The 24,714-nt window shown below is 40.6% G+C and overlaps 1 protein-coding gene across 1 annotated transcript in view; it reads left to right on the forward strand.

Annotated features, from left to right (window-relative positions):
* CTTNBP2 (cortactin binding protein 2) overlaps positions 1-24,714 on the forward strand; it is a 159,002-nt gene that overhangs the window by 91,838 nt on the left and 42,450 nt on the right. The window contains 6 exon segments of the mRNA XM_022582531.3: positions 562-712; positions 3,726-3,977; positions 13,922-14,039; positions 17,396-17,671; positions 20,348-20,443; positions 21,648-21,727. Of these exon segments, the coding sequence (XP_022438239.2) occupies positions 562-712; positions 3,726-3,977; positions 13,922-14,039; positions 17,396-17,671; positions 20,348-20,443; positions 21,648-21,727 (973 nt within the window).

Below are 24,714 nucleotides of genomic sequence, written 5' to 3' on the forward strand. Positions count from 1 at the left end.
TCTGCTTAGCTGTGTCTTTTTCCTCATAAACTAGCCCCACTTCAGGAGACAGGACAGCCTCTGCTGTCTTTTCTCCCCAAGATGGCCCTTTTCTGTCTCCGTACTGCCTTTTATAGTGGAGGCAAATGGTGCCCTGCTGTCTGTGCTATTTTTAATTATTTTCTCAAGTGGAAATCTCAGAATGACTCAGCAGCCTGACTTTTTTCAAGGTTCAAACTATTTTGAACCACAAATAATATATATGTCAAGCACAGTTAAACATTTTCCAAGGACTACTTTCACAGTTTGGTTGCAGAGAACTGTCATAAACCACGTATTCACACTTGATCAAAGCTGCTATTTTAAATTTTCATGGGAGTAGTTAAAATACATCTTCCAGGCTTGTTAAAAACAGTATCTATGTAATAAGACCAGGAATAATTGATACATATGTTTAATAATTCATGTAAATAAAGATGCAGAATTGCTCTAGCATTATTTTCTGTATTTAATATCTTGGTCAGGTGGTACTTCAGAAATCAAACGCAGTTTGTATGTAATTAATCATAATCTTGCATTTAGGTGTGTAGAATTATTAATTGCATATGATGCTAATATTAATCATGCTGCTGATGGAGGACAGACACCTCTATACCTGGCCTGTAAAAATGGAAATAAAGAATGTATTAAACTCTTGTTGGAAGCTGGAACTGACCGAAGTGTAAAAACCAGAGTGAGTACCTGTATGTTGGGTTTTGTCCTATAATTTACAGTATGTCTCCAAACTCTACAGCTCAAAATACAGTTGCTTTGTTTTGTTTTGCTTTGAGGATATTGGGTAAGGACATTGTCTTATTTCTTTGAGCATTTGATTATTAGAAGCTTGTTCATTAGCCTTTCTTTTTAAAGGTAGTTGGTGTAGTGCCTGGGAATTGTAAGCAATGGACAAAGGTCAGCTGTCATCGAGGTCGTCGTCACTATCCACAGTAGTGCTCATTTGTGGTATGTGTAAACAGGAGGGAGTTTGTGGCAAGACAGTGCCCATTGCCAGTACTTAGAGGAAGGTTATTTGTGCTCACTGTTCTTCCCAGGACTGACGTTTATTGTTGCTAAGATTATGCAACACCTCACAGAGTTCAAGGTCATTGTCTAATTTGAGTCAGAACTTGAAGCACTGTGTGTGGAAACCCACTATGAAGCCTAACAGGCTGAGGTAGCTGTTGACTGCGTCCCACACAGTTCTGGTACCTCCTGTACAGGGCGCACAGGTGAAGTCAGGGACTTAGAAACTGAAGAAATTTGGAGTCCAATCCACAGAAGAGTCCTTGGATAATACTTCTGGCTCAGCCACACAGAAATGCATTTGAAACAAACTTATCAATTCAGCTTCCTAAACTGGTCTTCATCAACCTATCATGATAGATTTAAGGACCAAGAAATCAGCCTTCGTACACTGGCATGCATTTCTCCAGTGGGGGCCCATCTAAGGACTGGTGGGTTTAACGGAGCCCACTCTTCACTAGGATCAGGATTTTTTTTTTTTTTTTTGCAGCTTCCCAGAATGTAAAAAGTGTAATAATCACCACCCTCCAGGATATTCCTGATGAAAGACAAGTGTAGACATCTTAATCTCCAAAGGTTATCTGAACCTTGGATCTCTTCTGTTAATAGAGAATTGACTATACTGTGCATCCATTTCATAGGAAACACCCTTAAAATTTTCTAGGATAAAAAGGTGCATTACCTACTTTAAGGTCACTCTTAGATTTTGGATTTTCTTAATTTCTCAGAAGAAAACAAACAATTAATGGTATAACCAGAGATATAAGCTAGGTATAGACATTTTCCATTGAGTCCTATTGCAAGGGCTTTTTTTCTTTAATTTCCTTTCTATTTATTTTTTGAAAATCTGAGAAAATAGTCCAGATTCATGTTGTTTTATATATTTAAGAAATCTGTGGTATTACACATTCATTATAAAATTCTGCCTTACATATGAAAAAGGAATGAATTTTACATCATTATCTGAATGAAAAATAAGTAGTTCAACATAAAAAGTCACATCCTATAAGTTAGAGAACACAGAAATCCATGCTCTCAAGCTAGTTGTTGATAAGCTGAATGAAATCGTTAGAAGTACAGAGGCTCCAAAGTACAGAGATAAATAGCATAATTGATAAAGGATGTTAAGGGAATAATTATTTCTCATGACTTTTAATAAGAAATCAAAGGAGAATGAAAGATTTTAAGTTTTTCAGAAGTAACTGCATGGCCTTTGTAATATAAATTAAGGAAGGTCAAGAGCACTTACACTCTGTTGCCTAATTAAGGCTGATACCCATGTAAAGGTATCTACAGCCCAACAAAGAACAAGCCATGAAACACTTTATCTGCCTGGGGTACACCAGAGGACTATATGGTATTCCAGCTACTGCCCAGCCATGGTCTGCTGTTAGCCAAGTCGATTCCCTTGATATGAAGTACAGAACCAGAGAAAAAGCCACATCATTCACTGAGAGCTTTAGCAAATGATCAGATGACTCAGTCTAAATGTAGATGGTTACCATTTATTGTTTGTTCTTCTCCCTGTCTTCTACCCCGTTATTTTTTTTAAAGTGTACCGTAACTCACTGAAAAAATATTTAGTGTAGCAGTATGAAATACCAAATGAAAAAAATAGGCCAAAGGGAAAATAAAATGAAGCCAAAATACGTATCACCGAAATAATTCTCAATTCTTTTATGAAAGTCTTAAAAATCTAATGAAGGTGGATACCTGAGTAGAAGGCAGACCTATCTTTATATAAAAATGAGAGACTACAGAGGGGATCAGGATTTCCCCTAGAATAGTGTTTGTCAAACTTTAGTGCAGCAGAGTTGCCCAGAGGGCTGTTAAAACGGATTGCGGGGCCCAAACCTTGAGGTTTCTGATTCAGTAGGTCTGGGATGAGGCTCAACAATTTACATTTCTAACAAGTTCACAGGTGGTGCTTATGCTGCTGGTCAGGGGACCACACTTGGAGAACCACTGTGCTAGGAAAGAGTTGTGAGTCTGCTTTAGCAACCAGCTAAGTGGACGGTTGAGGCTTCAAAGTATAATATGTTCTAGAGAATGGGCCCAAGCGTTTTAGTTGGAGCATTTTCTAAGCTTGCATTTATCAATATCCAGCTGCAGTCACGGAGAGCTCCATAGAGGCTGATAGGTACCTCATGAAGTTACTTGACTTTGTTTTTCCTTTATGTCTGCCTTTTCCCTGTTATCTAGAATCTTTCCTTCTGAAATTAGTGGCATAAAATTTTAAGATAACTAGAATTAGGACTCTTCCCTGTAAGTAAAACTGGCTTATAACAGCATTCATTTAGTACAGTACTGGTAACTTTATATTTGCATATAAATTTTAAAAAATCTTTATGCTAAAGTTCATTCTCTTTCATAATATTAAATTGAGATTTTGTTTTACCATATATAATGCTTAGTTACCATCCTGGGCAGTACCTGTTCACTCCAAATGGTCAACTGTTAAGAGGAAATTCTTACCAAATAGCAAACACGAGTCATAGCAATGGAAAATACACTAATTGACAATGGTCTGAGAACTTAGCTCATCTATGATATTCAGGATCAGAAGCCTGATTTTCCCAGCTCAGTGGTCCATGGCCAAGAACATGTAGAGGTGAACTTGAAATAACACAGTTCTCAACATTGATGTTGTAATCAACCCTTTCCCCCGGTCGTTTTATTTTCAGGATGGCTGGACACCAGTTCATGCAGCTGTGGACACTGGTAATGTGGACAGCCTCAAGCTTCTCATGTACCATAGGGCCCCAGCTCGTGGAAACTCGTTGCACGAGGAGCCCGAGTCGGGCGTCTTTGACTTGGACGGAGGAGAAGAGAGTCGTGAGGGCACATCCAAGCCTGTTGTTCCTGCAGACCTCATCAACCACGCCAACAGCAAAGGCTGGACTGCTGCCCATATTGCTGCTTCAAAAGGTTTTAAGGTGTGTCTGGTAGCAGCTGGCCTCGTTACACAGTTGTAATTTGATGAGTGGCGAAGTTGTCTGCTATTGACTTAGTGTGTTTCACCTGAATAATTGGGGACTGAGCAGTACCATTGCAGGAGATGATCCGCTTCCAGTACGAACCAAATGATACATAAGAGGGCATTCTAGATTTCACTCATCAGTTAGAAGAGAGAAAGGTTCTGATTATTAAGGAAATAACATGAAATAGTAAGCCATCCATTCATGCTTCTTTTTCTATTTAAATCACTTGAGCAATAATATTGCTTTAACAATGAAAATCTATCAGGAAGCTCCTGAGTGCAAGGCATTGTGTAAGCTAACATTTGCAGGAATCATTTATGCGATTAGTTAACTCCTAGTTCAGTGGCAAGGGTGCAAGATACAAGACAAGTGTAGGATAAGAGAAGTTCAAAAAGTTTAAAACAAGGGTAATAGACACGTGGTTGGAACAGTACAAAAATGCAAATTTTTACTTTTTGGAAGAGAGAGTGCACGTATTTCAGAGAGCAGAGTTGTGGAATATTAGGCTCAGGAATGGCTCATTCTGGAGGAGATGGAAACGATTTTGGCCTTGCAGTGTGGGTTAAATTTGTCACCCATCACTGGAGAATAGTTCAGATGGAGGGAGCAGTAGGAACAGACCAGAAGTAGGGAGGTGGGTAACAGCTCCAACTGAGCTAATGAAGAGTAGTGAGAAGTTTCACAGTATGGCACCGGCCTTCAGTGATGTATTAAGAAGTTTGAGCTTTATTTACTAGTCAGAGTAAAACCATTGAAAGGTTTTGTACAAAGGAGCAAAAGAATCAGCTCTGTAGTTTAGATTGATTGACTTAGCAATAACATTTAGAAGACTGGGGATTATGAAAACATTGGTGGCAGGGGAGAGACTAGGTGAAAGATGATGGGAGTGGTAGAAATACTAAGATCACAGAGTACAAATGTCCAAGAATTGAAGACAGATTAGATACAGGCAATGAGCGAGCTAAATAGAAGGATCATAGTGACATTCTCAGAAAGAGAAAAGAAGAGGCGTCATTGTGATCAAGATAGAACGTGGGGCTTCCCTGGTGGCACAGTGGTTGAGAATCTGCCTGCCAATGCAGGGGACATGGGTTCGAGCCCTGGTCTGGGAGGATCCCACATGCCGCAGAGCAACTAGCCCCGTGAGCCACAACTACTGAGCCTGCGTGTCCGGAGCTTGTGCTCCACAACAAGAGAGGCTGCGACAGTGAGAGGCCCGCGCACTGCGATGAAGAGTGGCCCCCGCTCGCCGCAACTAGAGAAAGCCCACGCACAGAAACGAAGACCCAACACAGCCAAAAATAAGTAAATAAATAAAATTAAAAAAAAAAAAAAAAAAGAAGATAGAATGTGGATTTAAGCATGCTGAATTTAATTCTGGGATATGTTCAACCAGATGGAGATATCTGGAAATAGCTAGAAATGTGCATTTGGAGCTCTTGGTTGGGTAACTTCCTGTTGTTATGATCTAGAGCAGAAGCTGTTCATTTTGGACTTTGGGGTTTTTTTTTAGTGAGAAAAAGGCATGATTCAGTTCAACGTGGAGGTATTGCTTGCTAGTAGTAGTTTACTCCTATTTTATCCTTAAAAGAAAAAACCTACAGAAATTCTGTGAACTTGATATATATATATATTGGTTTGAATGGAAGGCAATGACATTTGACATAAAAGTGTTTGGAAGACAAAGATGGAAAATATGAAAGCTTAAATTTGAAAATGCATAGTTAATCTAAGACAGTGAATCTCATTTGATGGAGGAAAGGTACATGGGAGGGGTAGTTCTCAACTGACTTCCCCCTTCAAGAAAATCTGAGGATAATGCAAGAGGTTACTGACAGCGGTAGGTTGTTCATGCACTCAACCTGAAGGCAAGAAAAAAAAAGGCAAAACAAAACCTGAGCATCACTGATCTAGAATGTTCAGCCACTGACCCTCTGATGCTAGGCAGAGAGAGGAGCCCACTCTCCAGGGTGAGTTACCCTGCAGGGTGGGGGGCTTGTGTTGCCACTCAACTCCTTCATTATGAACTCCTCATAAGTCCTGGTGTTTTTATAGCCGAGGATGGCGTCTTCATGGCTTCCCAGGCCCCTGGCAGCGTGGATGCTCTGTCATCATTGAGTAAAGGGAAATAGGATTTCTTTCTCACATGTAATATGACTCTCTCTGTATTCTCTTCTTATGTTAAGAAGCTTAAGATAAATTTTGAACAAGAAGAGAGAGATTTTAGAAAGCGAACATGACTGACAACATCCAGACACTGCAAAGAAAAATAATAAATTAAAATAATAAATTTTTTTTTTTGCCCTGAGTAGATATGTCATCTTCCAGGCTAACCTCTTCATTTTATGGTTAGGATATTTAAACCCTGGAGGGATTAATAGATAGAAGTTGGAAATGAAGCCCAGAATGCCTGGTTTCATTACTTGTGCGGCCTGCCTTCCTAGTCAGTCATGGGTATTGGAAAATATTTTTCATCCTTTGCCTAATACAGTGTTTATATCCTGGCTGACTCCATAGAGGTAATCCATTCACAACTAAGTTGCTAAGACCAGTTTTCTGAAAAAATAAATGACAGTTCTGAGTTAATCATTGGGTGAAGAGATTCTACACTGACCACAAGTAGAGCTTAAAAGGTGTATGTTTTTTTTCTCTTTGCAATAGCATATATGTGTCCAATCCGTATAAGGTAGTAGTACCATTGTTATCCAAGAAGATGACTTCAGTTTCCATGTGTTTTTCAATGTAAAAAAAAGTGGGATTTCAGAGCTTGAAGACACATAGCTCATCTAGTCCAGCTGCCTTGCCTTGCAGATGAAAAAATTAAGTTTTGGGAAATAGTGTAACTGATTCCCCAAGGTCAATTCATAGAGGACCAGATTCCCAAATCAGTCCTTTTTCCACTTAGTTCTTGGTCTTTTTCCCAATGTTTAAGCAATTTATGCAAATCACCATTTAGTGTTTGGTAACAAGAGTAGCTCTCTCTAAAGCTGGTCTGTGACTGCTCCGAAGTTGAACTCATCACTGAGGATAAACTTGTTTTCATCACTTAGGGTGAGTGGATAGAAGAGTTTCTTAGTGAAACTCTGTGTTCTGTCATGAGAACTCTGACCTGTCAAGTTCCTGCTGCAGAAGTAGATTAGGGAGAGTGTCTGGATTTGAGCAGCTAGCTGTTGAAGCTCTCGTTCAAACAGATTCTTTATTTGGCGGATTATGTGTTTTGAGTAGATGATAATTCTAGCTTACGTATTGCCCAAGCCAGTGGCTTCCTGTCACTCATGCTCTTACTCAGCCTTTCTGGGTTGCTTAACATGTTGACTCTAATGCAGACTCCTCCTCAGCTTCTAGAACACTGCTCCTTCCTCGCTTCCCTTCTGAATTTGATGACCAGGCTTTCTCTTTGTTTTTCTGGTTTTTCTCTTTCATTTTTTAACCCTCAGCAACTCTCATGCTCCTTCCTAGCTGCCTAGTCCTATTTTTTTTTTTTTTTTTTTTTGCGGTACGCAGGCCTCTCACTGTTGTGGCCTCTCCCATTGCGGAGCACAGGCTCCGGACGCGCAGGCTCAGCGGCCACGGCTCACGGGCCCAGCCGCTCTGCGGCATGTGGGATCCTCCCGGACCAGGGCACGAACCCATGTCCCCTGCATCGGCAGGTGGACTCTCAACCACTGCGCCACCAGGGAAGCCCCTGCCTAGTCCTATTTTTAAGAGTTTATCCAGTCTTTCAACTTTAACTGTGGCTCCTACAGTAACTCTTCCCAAACCCAGATCTCACACCTGGCTTTTTACCTGTCTTCCAGACATTTATTTCCACCATCCTAGAGGTCATCTCTAGGCAGTCCCACAGTCCTCTGGTCAGGCAGTGGCCTTCTTGTTGCCATCTTTACGCCATCCTCACAGTGTGTAGGAACTGTGGACTGATGGATGCATTTTTACCTCTTAGCCAGGCGAGTGTCAGGCATTCCCTCCCATCCTCCAGCATCCACCTGACTGGATAGTCTGGATGTGGTATGTGTCTTAAGCACAGAGGCCCACAAGAAGCCCCAGGATTTAGATTTCCTCTCCCTAGGTCATGGCTGCAAAGAGAAAAAAAATGATAGGAGTCCCTAAATGTCTTCCTTGTCACAGAGTTGGGTACCTGGCTAGGAGAAGACAAAGACAGGATAACCTGTGATGTTGGACCAAGTCTTTGGGACTAGATGATAAATAGAAATCTGTGCTTTTGATTCTGCATGATAATTTTTACCCCTTAATTTTTATAAAATTATTTTCGAAAAGGTCAGACTGTGTGTAGATAAAGGGAAGGCTATTTTTTAAAACTCTCATTCCAGAGTGTTCAGTGCAGAGTATTGCATCCTTGCTTAATTTGAACAGCAGTGACTCACAGAATCCTAAAGGATTCTCACATAAACTTGGCCAACCAGAGTTTTGCTCCACCCCTCACCCAAGACATACACTTTCTGGTGTTTTCCACTAACGCCTTTCATGGGTCTGGTTTTGACCCTTTTCCTCCTTTCGCTCTCTACTTTCCCCCTTGAATGATCTTTTTGGTCTCCAGAATATAATCTATAGAGATTCCAAAATCTTCTCTCTAGCCCACCTAACCATGTCCTGAGTCCATTCAGGAAGGTCTTATCCAGGATGCCCACGGTTTTACAGGGCATCTCCTTGATAACCCAGTTGGCCCAGTACAGTCCTTGTTTATGCCCATCATCCCAGTGTAACCATTAACAGTGCCCCTTTTTACTCTTAAAAGTGTCCCAGTTTAGCCAATTATATGGTAACCCTATTGATGACCATATTCATGTTTACTTCCACCAAACAGCTCCATGAGGATGCATGCCTGGGCTCCCGTGTTTAGGCTGCATCTCTTGTTCGTCCTCTCAATCCACTAACATCACCTGACATTTGTGTTTATTGCTCCATCTTCCTAAGATAATGAATTCAAATGATTGATAAAACTCTAGATTTTATTCCCTTATAAATGAACATGTAAACAAAGGGAAGGCTATTTTTTTAAATGTCCCTTGGGGAGCCCTCATCATGGGCTGTCTGGACTTGTGTAGGCCCTGCTGTGATCTCTTCATCTCCAGTCTCTCCAGCTCCTTTACAGTGTCTTGAGAGGGGCCTCCCTAACAGGAAGTTGGTCATGTAATTTACCTTTCGGCTTTACAAGGATAAGTGACCTTTCAGTCACTTCAAGGATAAGTGCCAGATCTTTACATGACAGACAAGTGCCGTCCAGATCTGGCCTCAGCCTCTCTCCGCAAGCACACTTGTCTCCTTTCCTCATGCACTCTCTGCTCTGACCCTGCGCTGCTGGCTGTTGTGTAGACATGCTGTCTCTTCTCTCCCTGCCTTTGCATCTGCTCTTCTCATTACCTCAAATGGCCTCTTCTGTCCTGACCCCTCCCTGCCTGGAAAACATCTCAGCTTAAGTCTTGGCTTCCAGGAGTTCATTGGTCCCCAGAGCACCTCTTCACGCTTCACTTAGGGAGCTCGTTCTTTACTGTGATTATTTGTATGCCTCCCTCCCTTTCCATCTCCTCCAAAAAATCACTTTTCATCGTTGTATATATTGTGCTCAGCAGTCTCTGGCCCACAAGTACTAAATGTTTGTTGAATCAGTGAGTGAATGGGCTACTTTATGAGAGTTCTGTCTTAACTGGTCTCCTTTCTGTCACTCTCTTTTTCTGTATGTCTTCCAAATGTACCAGTTGGTTTTCAGAACTGAGCTGATCATGGCATTTCCTACCTGAACATATCCTCATGCCTCCAGAAAGACATTCAGGCTCCCTAGCACTCAGCCCTTCACGGCTGACGCTAGCTGTCTTCATCTCACCCCTAAGTCTGCCTGCTTCCTCATACTGTTATTTCCCATTGTGATAGCCTCCATCTCCCCTGCCCTGCAAAACAGTGAGCACACCCACACCCCAAGTTGTTCCCAGCACGTGTGCCAGACCCTACCTGTGCATTTGCAGACTTCTTTCCCTCCCACTTCCTTTGCCCAGTGTCAGACCCTCAGCTCCCTGTCCTGACTAGGATCTTATCTCTAGCTCTTTGGACTTGGGGTTTCAGCTTATTCTCCCTGGCACTGGTACCTTGCTTCTCAGCTCTTAAAGGCCCCTGGCAGAGGTGGTTCATTGTCCCTCAACATCTTTTCTACCCTCTTCTACAATAACGGACCTCTCAGAGTTCAGCTGGGCTCTTGACCACCCAAAATAAAGACTATATTCTCCAGCCTCCGTAGCAGGTGACCATGGACACCTACCTAAGTTCTGGTGACTGGGATGTGAGTGGAAGCAGAAGTTGAAGCCTAAGCCACCGCTTTCTGAAGTCTCTGCTCTAGGGAATTCCCTGGTGGTCCAGTGGTTAGGGCTCCACGCTTTCACTGCTGAGGGCCCGGGTTCGATCCCTGGTTGGGGAACTTAGATCCCTCAGCTGTGCGGCGTGACCAAAAATAATAATAAATTAAAAAATAAAGTCTCTGCTCTAGCACATGTATCTGTATCATAGTTAACAGCACTTTGATTTAGACTCATCCGTCTAGACCTCTTGCTCTGCATCACTTGGAACAGCCTGCCCAGTTTAGGTCCCCTGAGAATCCCTTTCCAGAAGAAGCAAGTAGCATCACAGCAAGTGTTCTCTTCACTCGAAGCCCACCCTTCAAGGAGAGAGCTTAGATTCTTTTCTCTGCCTTCCCGCCTCCTCCCCTTCCCCTTAGTAAAACTTTCTCCTCACTTCAGTAGCCCCCTCTTCTGGGCACATTTTCCCCGTGGCTCTTGACTATACTTTGCGTCTCTGCCGGAGAAGCAGAAACTGTTACCATCTTCGTCGTCACAACCCTGGGCTCTAACACAGCGCCTGGCACAGAGGTGCTTAGTATCTCTTTCATAAAGTTGTGAGGATGTGTGAGCACTAAATACTTGTGCTGTGTTGGAACGGTGCCTAGAGCTTAGTATGTGCTCCAGTAGTTACTGTAGCTGCTGCTGTTCAGTGTCAGTTGGGTAAAGTTTTCATCTTCTGTGTGTTCCCCACGGAGCCCAGCATAGTGCTGTGGAACTCACAGCTGTGACCCTGTTTGGATACGCGTTATCCTGCTATCTTTCCAACATTTCTTGCTTCCTTATAGAGAAAGCTACTGCTTATGTTATTGCCTACTGACCTACCTGAGTGTAATAAAAATTATACACAACCCACTTTATAGGTCAGACTTAAAAGAATCTTGCAGATTTTGGTTGCATCTTTTATCATTTCTGTTTGTAATTTGAAGTACCATCACCTAGAATTATGACGTTTGCTGATGTGCTGTAATTCCTCACCACTTACCTGAATATTTGGGCTGTGTTCTAACTGGTGATGATTATGTTGATTATAACAAAAATAGCAGCTAATAAATAGTGAGAACGTTTTACGTGCCAAGAATGTAAAAGCTTTTTACCCATCTTTTCATTTAAGTCATGTAACAGCCCTATGAAATACACATATTTGAGACACAGATATGGAAACTGAGCAGGAAAAGGTTAAATGATTTACCAAAATTCGTAGATAAAACCATTTATATTGGCAGGCTTATTAGACCTCCCCCACCCCCCGGTCTGTTTTGGCTCTTACCTGCTTTTGCTGCAAGTACTAACTTGTGTAATAAATGTATTATTTTTATCTCTTATCATCTGGGAATTCATAAAGTTTAATGCTCAGATTGCATTCTACTTAAATCTTTCATTAGAGTCAATTTTATTAAATATTTTATACATTTATTGATTTTGTACAAATTAGTAATAACAATTGGACAAAAAATTTATGTATTTGACTTAGTTTTCAGTTCATTTCTTGGCTTAGTGATTATTTTAAACCTGAACCCCAGACCAATGAAAGCTAGACTTTGATTACAATTGTTAGAGAAGATCCCTCCTTCTTGAGCAGTGAGAAACCAACGACCAAGTCAGTCCCTTTGCAGAAGACAGATTTTCTTGATTCAAAGGTCCTCTGGCTCGGCGGCTCCATTGTGCAGGTACCAAGGCCTAGTTTCCCATCCCCCCAGCATCCAAAAAGATTCCCTATATTGGCTTTGTCCTCAAACCAGCACTGGCTTCCTGTTCAAATTTCACTTAACTGGTGGTCTTAGCTTACTCTTTGTTTTTCTTTCTGACCCTTAGGGATTTCCTGTATTTCCTTGTGAACTCATGATTTAAAATATATTTTGAGGCCAATATGAAGCAACTGGAACTCAAGTATACCCCTGGTGGGAGCAGAAATTGGTATAGCCACTTTTGAAAGCTCTTTGCAGTCTATACTTATACAGAACATGTGCATACCCCATGACCCAGAAGACCAAGTTTGTACATTTACCCAACAGAAATATGTACATGTGTCCGCCAAAGGACACGTACCAGAATGTCTATAGTAGAACCCAAATGTCCACCAACAAGAAAATAGATGAGTAAATTGTGGTATATCCATATGATAGAATACCACCCAGTAATTTTTAAAAAGAATGAATTGAATTATAACTGTTCCTAACACATGGATGAATTTTACAGACATTATGTTGAATGAAAAGAAGCCAAATATAAAAGTGTATCTGTAATATGGTTCCATTTATATAAAATTCATAAATAGGCTAAGCCAATCTCTGATCTTAGAAATCATAGTAGTAGCTACCTTTGGGGGGAGAAGGGGAGGGGCTAGTGATTGAAATGGAACATTAAGGAGGCTCCCAGAGTGCTCCTTACACAAGTATGTTCACTTTGTGATAATTCTTCAAGCTGCACACTTACTTGTGTACTTTTCTATATGGATATTATACATCAGTAAGAAAGACATATGTTTTACAAAACAGAAAAAAAGTGTTTTACAGCACAATTAGAGAAAGCTGTTCAGACTGCATAGTTTACTGTGTTGTCAGAAGTGGAAGTCAGCCCAGAGCCTGTGTGTGTGTGTGTGTGTGTGTGTGTGTGTGTGTGTGTGTGTGTGTGTGTGTGTGTAGGGGAGCGAAGAGAAGGACAGTGCTTGTTTTGGTTGGTAGTTCCTTTTCATGGTTTCTGGTTTATTCAGTTTTGTGCTTACTGTGGTGGGAAATCAACAGACAAATCATGAAGTGGTAGAAGCTGAAATAGCAGAGTTCCTTGATAAATATCCTGATGTAATAGCCTGCCATGCAGTTCCTTATTTGAAAATGTTTGCATATAAATTGTCTACCACTTTGAATTGAAAAATTTTGGAAAACTACGACCTTTCAGTTCGTAGGTTAGTGATATTTTTTAAATGGAGATTTCCTGGAGCAACACAAGAAAAAACTGAAAAAGAGAGGGCACCTAACTTCAATATCTATTGAGAATGTTTTTCTAAAACTTCAGTCAACATGGTGTTCACACCTATTTCTCAAATAAATAAAGTAAGACAGTGTAAGATCTCAAATATATATGTGCTTACAAGGACTCTGGGACAGACTTGTTACAATTGGAGCCCAGCACTTGCATGACCAGGAAAGCAGTGCCTGATCTAGAAGTTAGCAAGGTGCATCTGGTTGTAGCAGAAGTCTTTTTGCTTTATATTTCCAAATTACAGTAAAAGGGTACTGTCTGCTGAAGTCTTTTTTCCTTAATTTCACTCTGCAAACTGAGTGATTAGTAAGCTAATTTTTTTTCTCTTGAAACCTAAGAGGCTGTTCTGTGGAGCAGTGTTTTGATCCTGTGAATCACATGTAAATGAAGCACTGTTTGCTTTTCATTTGGAGACAGTGTTTAGATTAATCTGTGTATTTGGGTTGCTGGGAAAGAAAGAAGCTTTCTGGCTGAGAATTCCTGATACGCTTGCTACAGGCAACTGAATTTTCCCTTGGAGTTTTCGCTTGAGTTTATTCACTTGGACGTGAGGTAATGGAGTTCGTGTCTTTACAGAACTGCCTACAAGTCTTGTGTAGGCATGGAGGGCTGGAGCCAGAAAAAAGAGATAAGTGTAATCGGACTGCACACGATGTCGCCACTGATGACTGCAAGCACCTGCTGGAGAATCTGAGTGAGTGCCCTTTGCAGCTGCATTGCTCATCCTGCATCCACACTGCTGGGGCCTCTGGGACTGTGGGAAAGATATTAATGCAACTACAGTTTTCTCACTCTCTTCTTAACCTTCTTTGAACCCTAGCTGCTACAAAAACACTTAATTGGTTATAAATGGGGTAATTGTATTTTTCCACATAGAATGGCTTTTTACAGAATTAGTTGTTATTGAAATAATGCTAGGTCTTCCTTGTATTTGACTGATGTTGGACAGCTTTTAAATAATTATTGCTCTTTTCTTCTGACTTAGATTGTCTTTCTAGGCATGAGACTAGGAAGCTATGAGAAATCATGGCCGTCTAGTGTGCTATTAGCTGATCATATGAATGTAGGCAGGCAGGTCAGTTATCTCTCAATGTCTGGTTGCCTACCTGTCTAGGAAGATAATTGATGATCTTTTGGGTCCCTTCCATCTTTAAGAGTATATACTTCTGAACATTTATGAAAAGTTCACTTGTGGGTTTATGAATATGGAGTGCTAGATCAGATGAAATATTGTGACCTCTTATATCAGGATTATCACTCAGTCCATCCAGTCAGCCAGCTGTATCAGTAGTTGGATTTGAGCTTACATTCTAACATTGAGTCAGAAAGTGAACAATAAACATAAGCAATAATTCATTGTATGGTATGTGAGATGGTAATACGTGCTATGGAAAAGACTAAGAGGGATGGGGAGTGAGAGGGTGGGTTTCAGTTTTTAAAACGATAGACAGGGTAGCCTCACTGATAAGACATCTGAGCAAACACTTGGAGGCGAGGAAGGGGCAGCTCTGTAGATCTCTCAGGTAAGAACTTTTCAGGCAGAGCATCAAGTGGACAGAGGCCCTAACAGGTAGGAGCATATCTGTTGTGTGTGAGGAGCCGCAAGCAGGGCAGAGTGACTGTGTTATCACGAGTGAGGGGAGAAAAGTAGGAAAACAGGTCAGAGAAGTTGCAGGAGGGGATGGGGATTGAGCCTGATCTAACTGGAATTTGTAGGCCATTGTTGGGACTTAAGGTAACCATTTCAGTGTTTGAGCTTACGAGTGATGGGACCTGGTGTACATTTTTTTTTTTTAAGAATTTTTGTCATTTTAAAATTCAGGAACATTGTAAGTATTCCTACCCTGTTAAAAAAAAAAAAGACATTTGTTAGCTATCATTTTATTTTATTTACTTATTTATTTTAGCTATCTCATTTAAAATTTTGCTTTTATCAACTTAGTAAACATAAGTGAGCTTCTAAATAACACAACATTGTAAGTCAACTATACGCCAATAAAACGTTTTTTAAAATAACTATTAAAAGATAAAATCAAAGAAATCTCATACTAATTGTAAAAGGCCAACCCTGGCAATGTTCCTAATTAAGAATGGTGTACGTTTTAATGGTATCTCTGGCTGCTTTGTCAACAAAAAAACAACTAGGAAGTCACAGGCCTAATGTTAGGCCATTAATGTAGTGTTCCAGGTGAGAGCCAGTAATGACAGCTCAGTTCAGGATTGTAGTAAATGAGGACGTTTCGGTTCCGGATATAGCCAAAGATGAGCCAACAGAACTTTCTGATGGGTTGGATGTGAGGTACGAGAGAGGGGATTCATGGATAATCGCAAGGTTTTCAGTCTGAACAACTGGCAGGATGGCATTGCCATCAGCTGTCTAGGGGAAGGCTGTGGGTGAAGCAGATTTTGCTAACGAAGATTAGGAGTTATGTTCTGAGTTATGAATTTGAGATGCCTGTTAGGGCGTCTATGTAGGAGATGTCAAGTCAGCAAGAATTCTGGAGTGAGTATGAGCTGGATTTATAAATCTGAGAGTCAGCAGTCTAGAGATGGTACTTAAAGTCATGGGACTGTATGAGGTCTCGAAGGCAGTGAACACAGATAGAAAAACTAAGAGAAACAAGCCTTGCAAGACTCTCATTAAGAAATCTAGAAGAAGGGGAGGGACCAGCAAAGGAACAACATTAGAGGGTGACCAATGAGGTGTGAGGAAATCCAGGAGGAGTGTATCAGAGAGCAGAGAGATTAGCTGTGTCACAAGCTGCTAAGTAACATGAAGACCAAAAATAAAATCTAGTAGGTGGTCAGTTAATGGAAAAAAGTCAGTTTAAGAAGAGGATCATAAAAATATTTTTAAACATTTCATTTTAATTTAAAACACACCAAGTAATTCTTTCATCAGCTTTTAGGTGAAGCTCTTTATATTGATATGGTTCTGCTGATTGAAGTGCCACATATTTTTATTTGAACAAACCACATCTTTAATGCTTTGTCTGTGGTTTCTGTTGTTTGAGGACGTAAACATATTTACGAAGCAAACTAAAGGCAGTATCTGTCTAGAGATAATTAAATTTTTTCTAATTTTATGTAGTTGTCTCATCCATATCTCACTAAAAACTTGTTTATAGCAACTCCTCTGTTCAGTCTCAAAAGTTCTCATTTTCATCGGAATAGTGACTCATTTCATCAGTATCTGGAATATTTAATTTACTAATTATAGCAATGAGTTCAACAGACATAGAAGGTTTGGGATTAAACACAGGTGGCTCTTGGTAAGCATATAATTCAGTTCGTGAAAACAAGTACATGGGGAGCTATCCACCTGGGAGGGGGCCCCAGTCCGCTGGTGTCACAGAGAGATTGGAAGGATCATTTTAAAAGCTTCTACTGCACTGCTCGCCAGTTATCAAGTACTTACTAGTTCTTGTGAGATAGTGTGTTAACAGATAATGTGTTAAACAAATAGTGTGTTAAGTCCCTTCCAAACATGAGTTCATTTATTCTTCATAGCATCTCAGTTGTACGTTCCTTCCATTTTATGGAAGAAATTGGGGCATAGGGAGATCAAGGCCATTTACCAAGTACACATGGCTAAGTAGAAAGCTGACCCTGAGGCCCAGCCCGAGTCTGAAACCACTGTCCTAAGCACACTGGCCTACGCAGCTGTAACTGCCTTCTTCATGATGTTATCAATGAAAGCGAGGAGAAAAGGTGATATAGAGAGGTCAAGAGAGGGCTCTTGTTTTCTCAGATGCTTTTTGAAAGAATCTGAGAACCTTGCTGAAGGGAAAGAATCAAGGAAGTAGAACTGGCCAAAGAGACAAGGAAAGATAAACAGTTCAAGCAACATGGTTCCAAAGAAACTGTGAAGAGATTGGGAGACCAAAATTTACTCCAGTAGACGAATATTCAATAGATGATATTTAAAAAAGGATAGCTGCCCTTTGCTTTGTTTTTAAAATGTTTATATCTGTTTGTTTCATGTAAGATTTTTGCTGGTTTTTATCCTGTCAGGATTTTTTTCCCCTAATTTTTTCGTTCTTCCAACAGATGCTCTTAAAATACCCTTACGGATTTCAGTGGGTGAGATTCAACCAGGCAACTACGGTGCCGACGATTTTGAATGTGAAAACACAATATGTGCTTTAAATATTCGCAAACAGACATCATGGGATGATTTTTCAAAAGCAGTGAGTCAAGCTCTGACAAATCATTTCCAAGCAATCTCTTCTGATGGATGGTGGAGTCTGGAAGACGTGACGTTTAATAGCACCACTGACTCTAGCATTGGCCTCGGTGCAAGCAGCGTGCGATCCATCACGTTAGGTATCAGCAGTCCAGCAATGAAGAGAAAGTTAAATTTCTGGGTTTATTTACATTCATGGGCTTCCTAACCTGATACGCAGCTCACTGATTAAATACATTCAAAGCTCACTTGTGGCAGCTGCTGGTGCTGAAAAACTTGAGTATTCATAATGCAACCATTACATAATGTTGCCTGTTGGTATAAAAATGCTTTTATGCCTCAAATAATATCCAGAGAGTAAAGAACATGAAAGCCCTTGATGAGGCTTTGTGATTGCACTTGCTATTTAGATAAATGCAAGAAACTAACCACATTGCAGCTGCTTGCTAATACACAAGCTCTGAACACAGCTCCAAGTTTGTACTCGGGCTGTGCCAGAGATGCAGTAGTGTATGAACACCGTACCTTTGGATGGGAGTCCTAATAAAGTCTAGAGTTAGAAGAAGCACTTTAATGAAGATAGTCAGAGCTCCCACTTGGGATGAGTCAGGGTGATACCTGGTCGTTTCTGTTTGATAGGACTCCAAAGAACTTCAAAAGATAAGAGTTGCTTTCTGGTAAACATAGTAAGTGTACTATAAATGTTAGTTGTCCCTGGTTAGTTTCTTTCCTGTCGAACTAAGAGAACTGACGTCTGTGGGGAACTTCCTGTGATGGCAGGACTGTGCTGGGAGCTTTATTTATATACAGACCTTAGTGAGTCCTTACAGCAGGCTCATTTACAGATAACTGGTTACAAGTTAACTTGCCTGAGGTCACACAGTCAGGACTCAGATTCCAGCCTGTCTGATAGGAAAGCCTGTGTATTTTCAATAGCACCAGGTTGCAAAAGAATAGTCAAGATTGAGGGAAGGGCAATTTTCACCATGCGATTAATGTATCAGCTTATTATATTAGAAAGTATTTTATTTTGTTCACACATATATGCTAAATCACTTTCAAAACATATATTACCAATAGCTTTTAAAGCAAATTATTCACAACTTAATTTTATGGATCATTGTTATAATCATAAAATAATTATTACAGAAGAATTATTATATTAGATTATATTTTATTATAATCTAATAAAGATTATAATAAATATTATATTATTAATTTAGAAGTGCATTAAAAAAATAAGTCATAAATGATTCTCAGGAACACATTTGCCCAGAAAATGCAGTATTATTTAAGGTGTGGTTTTGCCCAGGGGTCAAATAAACGAAGTCCTCACGGCTATGTTTTGAACGAAATGGTCCTCCACCCTCAGCCCTCATCCAGCTGATCTGGAAACTGGGGAAGGCAAATGGGTATTCACCAGCATCAGATCCAGGTACTTCTGTGAGCAGTGGGTGCTAAGGCCTGACCGTTCTGGTGTTCATTCTTGTCCCAGAGGTGCGGGGCACCCAAGAAGCATTTCAGATCTAAAAATCATTGAGTTTTGTGGGTAAAGGCTTTCGTTTAGTACCTGGCTGTGGCCACTTGATAACTGGTAGTTACAGGCATACCTCAGGGATATCGCGGGTTCAGTTCCAGACCACCGCAATAAACAGAATACCCCAGTAAAGCGAGTCACATGTATTGGTTTCTCAGTGCATACAAACGTTATTTATAATGTATTGCAGTCTATTAAGTGTATAATAGCATTGTCTAAAAAACTATGTACATACCTGAATTTAAAAACTTTTTTTGCTAAAAAATGCTAACTATCGTCTGAGCCTTCGGCAGGTCATAATCTTTTTGCAATAGTAACATCAGAGATCACTGATCACAGATCACCATAACAAATATAATAATAACGAAAACGTTTGAAATATTGTGAGAATTACCAAAATGTTACACAGGCACAAAGTGAGAAAATGCTGTTGGAAAAATGGCGCTGATAGACTTGTTCCATGCAGGGTCAAGAGCTTTTAGTTTGTAAATAACACAAGCTCTGCAGTGGGCAGTAAAGCAAAGCACAATAAAAGGGGGCATGCCTGCACACCACTGTTATTATGTATGTATATAAGTAACTTTATTGATAACCTCAACTGGATTAAAGGGACCAAGGGCAACAGAGAAGCAGTGAGTTACAGGTAGGGTATGCACGTGTGTTGGAGGTATGCTGAGAAAAGGTATTTGAGAATTGATCTGTGGAAGGAAGAGATGGAAACAAGTACTGAGGACTAATGCCTCCCCAGAGTGGACACTTACGAATTGGGACCCTTTTCTGAGCAAGAGTGAGCGGGGGGCCCAGACTGTGAAAAGGTTTGCTTTATTCTGAGCCCCTGAAGTTAACTGTTTTTACTAGAATCCAAAAATTTGTTGGAAAGTGGGGCAAGGACCAGATCATAAAGGACCTGTTATCTCATCCAAAGTGCTCGGGCTTTGTGAAACAGGCACTGGAAGAACCATGAAAGGTTATGATCTGCTTTGTCCTTGAAAACTTCACCCTGGACATGTTTGGTTGTATTTTCACCAGGTTTCTTTCAATCCCTTGTAAGAACAGCTTTGGAGAAGGCTGTAGCTTGAAGGCCTCCTCTTGACCATCCACAAAAATTGTATGAGGGAGTTAACCCTTTGTGTGACCCTTTCCATAGCCTGTCTGTGTCTCTGACAGTCTAAGCTCTGGAGTCCTTTGGGGTCTCACACAGGACATCGTTCATTGACTCTTATAAGAAGAATTACTTTTAAGCTTCTCTTGATATTTCATTTTATCTTTTTTGAACTAGGAAATGTGCCGTGGTCAGCAGGTCAGAGCTTCACCCAGTCCCCGTGGGACTTTATGAGAACGAATAAAGCAGAGCAGGTCACTGCGCTTTTGTCAGGTAAGGATATTCCAGACTGAGGTGATGTTGGGAGACTTTGCATCGTGAGTGTTTCACAGCACAGCCTCTGAATCTGCATGGTTTTGTCCTGTGTCCTCAGGCCACACATGTGTGACTCCCACTACTAATTAATGTTTTTTGAAATGTTTAAGAAGAGGAAAATCAAAAGCCATGTTTCTGATACCTGTGGTAACGCCTGTCCTGATCATTGATTGCTGAGATTCTGATTGTATTTCTCTTTAGGAACAAACTGATGTGCTTATAAGAGAGTGACAGATACCATGTTAAGAGCAGTGTCTTTTATTGCTGTCAAGTCCATGTGATTATTAGGGTACAGGCTAATTTCAGTGAGCATCTACTCTGTGCTAGGCTCTGTTGTTTACAACACAATACAAGTATAGATTCATGTAATCCTTACAACAGCCCAATTAAGATACGTATTTATGTTTATCCTCATTTTATGTACAAGGAAATTGAGGCTCAGAGAGATTGATTTTCTTGTCTGAGTACATAAAGCTAGTACGTAGTATAGAAATTCTCAATTTCTCAGCCCTTAACTCTAAAAGGCTACTGATTTCATCATGCATTTCCCAGACTTGGGAATGGAGCTTTTAAAAATTCAGTTTGAACTAATAAAATTCTATTTTATTGCTTGAATGATACTTAAGTTTAAAAAAAGTGTGAGACCATTCCAGAAAATTCCTTCAGGCTGAAACACCATATTGAGAGAGTGGCTGAACACGGAAGGGGGTCGGGGGCAGGGGACAGAGTTTGGGAATGCACCCATACATTAATGCTGGCAAGGCTAGAACTTTCTGAGGATTGGGATTATCTCTGATGACATTTGCTTATAAACAGTAAAATATTGAATCCAGCAATCAGAGCAAATACAAGCTATAGTTTTGGAGCCTGGATCTGAATGCCCTGGTAGTGATTGACAGGAGATGGGTGGGTTCCCGGGGGAAGGTAGGGGCAGCTGGGGAGCTCTTGGGAGGCCAGCGGCAGGGGCTGTCAGTCAATACAAAGTGTTACAGTATTTTCACGATGGTAAAGGCACACTGGTGCCTCTTGGCTAAATGTCAGCTCTGCCTACATAAGTCAATAAACATGTTGTATCTTTTATGATAGGCTCTTTTATGTTTTGATCATTTATACAGTTCACAAGAAGAGCCCATTTTTCCTTCCATTTGCTTCTTTCTCACAGGGCCGCAGGAAGGCTGCCTCAGTAGCGTGACCTATGCCTCTATGATCCCTCTGCAGATGCTACAGAACTACCTCAGGCTGGTAGGTGGACCTGCCAAGTAGGGTCTTACACTGCCAGCCCTGACACGCACTCTGTGCTCTGACCTCATGACTTTCCTGAACAGCCCCCTCCCTGGACAACTGCTGGTACCTTCCTTCTCGATTTCTGTCACAGTCATCCAGGTGTCCGTTGCCAGGACCCAGACAGTACCTGTGACCTGCCAAGTGTTTTAATTTGGGCAGAAGGAGGATGTCTTCCCCTAACAAGGACTTGACATCAAGTAATTGATCATCAATATGGAAGAGAATGACTATAGATTTCAAGATGCCTGGCTGTGAACTTTTATAATTTAAAATTGAGTAAATATGCTAGCATTAGTTAGTGTATTAATTTGGCCACTTCAGCAGAAACAATTATAGCATAAACAGTATAGAAGTTTATTTTTCTCAAACACAGCAAGTCCCAGCAGATGAGGGACCCAGGGAGGAGGAAGGCTCAGGGTGAGCCCTGCGGGTCTTAGCACCTTCCCTCTCCAGGGCTGCTACCCCTGGGCGTCATGTGTGTGGTTTTGGTCAGACAGTCACCACTCCTGCTCTCAGGTTCCAGCCTGAGGGAGGAGAGCCAGGAGGGCAAGTTCCTTCCTTTCAGAGGAGCCATACACACCTTTACTGCCCACATCGCATTGACCAGAATTTAGACACTTGTCCACGCCTTGTGGGAGTGTGGTCTTGCTGGGCAGCCATGCACCAAGCTAAAAGACGTAGTTCTGTTATTAAAAGGAAGGAGGAGAATATGATTATCAGGAGAGAGTAGTAAATTCTAGATACAAAATGGATAAATTCAATGCTTTGCATTTGTCCAGTACTTATTACATGGCAGGCAATATGAGGTAGAAAACACCATCCATTTTATAGATGAGGAACTTGAAGCAGAGAGGTAAGATAACGTGCTCAAGGCCACAGAGCCAGTGAGAGATAAAGCCAGGATTGTGCAAGTCCCTGACACACATGTGTGTCTCTGTGTGTGAGACACATCTAAAACTAATATTGAAGGTATAAAACATTAAGTAAACAATCATTTTGCCTTAATTTGGAAAGCTTTTTTAAAAATGAATGGGTTTGACCTTTTACAAACGTTGTTTCTATTAACTGTGAATTGATGTCTTTGTTCCTGATATAAAGAAGTTTTCAAAATTATTCGGTTGATCTCGGGAGGCTCACCATTGGGACTGACCTTTGTAAAAGCAGCCACAGTAGCATGTAAACATTCAGAGGCTTTGCAGTTTAGGAAAGATGGTGTCTTCTAAATCTGATACATTCACTCTTTTTTTTTGCTTTTGCAATTTGCTTCCTTCTTGAAGCAACACAGTAAGCCTGAGTGTTACATAGAAATGGGAAGGAGAGCTGTCTTATTCCTCTGCTTCAGTGAAGGTTGAAGTTGTGTGACCAACTGGTTTTCAGGAATGTGAGCCTAGGCTTTCAGTAGAATCAGCTGGTGGAATCAGGGCTTTTCACTTACCTGTTTAGATGATAAAATGACTAGAAAGGTGATGCAGCTTATTACAACTGCACCTTAGCCTTGACTGAGCAGGTCTGTCAAATGAAATGTCTGCTAGTCACGCTGTATACGGCACGTTCCAAGCACATTTGTGTGTGTGCGCCTCGTAAGGCAGAAAACAGTTGAGCTCCAGATGACCAGCAAACCAGAGGCTAAATTAACTCAGCTGTGAGTTCTATTGTCAATTTAATGAGTATACACAAAGGGCTTTTTAAAATCCAACAATTAACCCTTGGATGCAGATAATGAAAATTTGTCACTCATCAGCAATCACTTTAAAGTGATTCAGGCAATAATAACACAGAATCCTTGTGACTGTTTCTTCTTCCATACAAGATTATAAACCCCTTATGGAGGTCAACCATGTGAGATGCATTTTTGTATTCGGTTTAGTTATTTAATTCAGTTGTTTGACACCTGTTTGTTGAGAGCCTCCTAAATGCAAGCAGTGTTTTAGAAACTTAGAGGATATAGCTATGTATTAAGATGCATTCCCTGACCTCATGGAGCTTACGTTCTAGTGGGGGGAGACAGATAAAAAACAAATGAATAAATACATCTGTAATGTGATACCCAGTACTAATTATAAGTATAAAGAGAAATAAAGCAGATAAGGAGGTAAAGAGCTAATGGAAGGGATGGCAGAAAGCTTTTGAATGGAGTTGTTAGGAAAAACCTTCCTATAATGATACGTAAACAGAAAGCTAGATGAAGTGAAGGTTGTAGCCTTGGGGAGGGTGTTTGAAGCAGAGGGAACAGCTGGTACAAAAGTGTCTAGACTGGCAATGAGGTCTGAGAGGTGACCAGAAGCCAGATCATGCAGGACCAAGGTGGGAACTTTGAATTTTATTCCAGTTATGATAGGAAGCCACTGGGTAGGACTTGAGCTAGAGTGACGTATCCATCCGGTGCCAGAGTAACTATAGTCATACTGATGTGTCTTTGAATTGTTGAAAATCTGTATGATAGATATGCAAACCTAGTAATACCTGACTTTTATTGAGTATTTATTGCAGGCATACCTCATTTTATTGCACTTCACTTTATCACACTTCATACGCACTGCATTTTTATTTTTTTAACAAATTGAAAGTTTTTTGGCAATTCTGTGTAGAGCAAATCTGTTGGTGCCATTTTTTCCACCAGCATTTGCTCACTTCGTGTCTCTGTGTCATATTTTGGTAATTCTCCCAATATTTCAAACTTTTTCATTATTATTATATTTGTTGTCATCGATCTGTGGTCAGTGACCATTGATATTACTACTACCACTCACTGAAGGCTCAGATGATGGTTAGCATTTTTTAGCAATAAACTATTTTTTAATTAAGGTATGTACATTGTTTTTTAAACAATGCTATAGCACACTTAATAGACTACAGTATAGTATAAACATAAACATAACCTTTAAATGCACTGGAAACCAAAATAGTCATGTGACTCACTTTATAGCGATACTCACTTTATTGCA

This window comes from Delphinapterus leucas, chromosome 9, assembly GCF_059928025.1.
Source record: "Delphinapterus leucas isolate spDelLeu-1000000601 "Yukka" chromosome 9, BTC_Dleu_Yukka2, whole genome shotgun sequence".
In the NCBI taxonomy this organism is placed as follows: domain Eukaryota; kingdom Metazoa; phylum Chordata; class Mammalia; order Artiodactyla; family Monodontidae; genus Delphinapterus; species Delphinapterus leucas.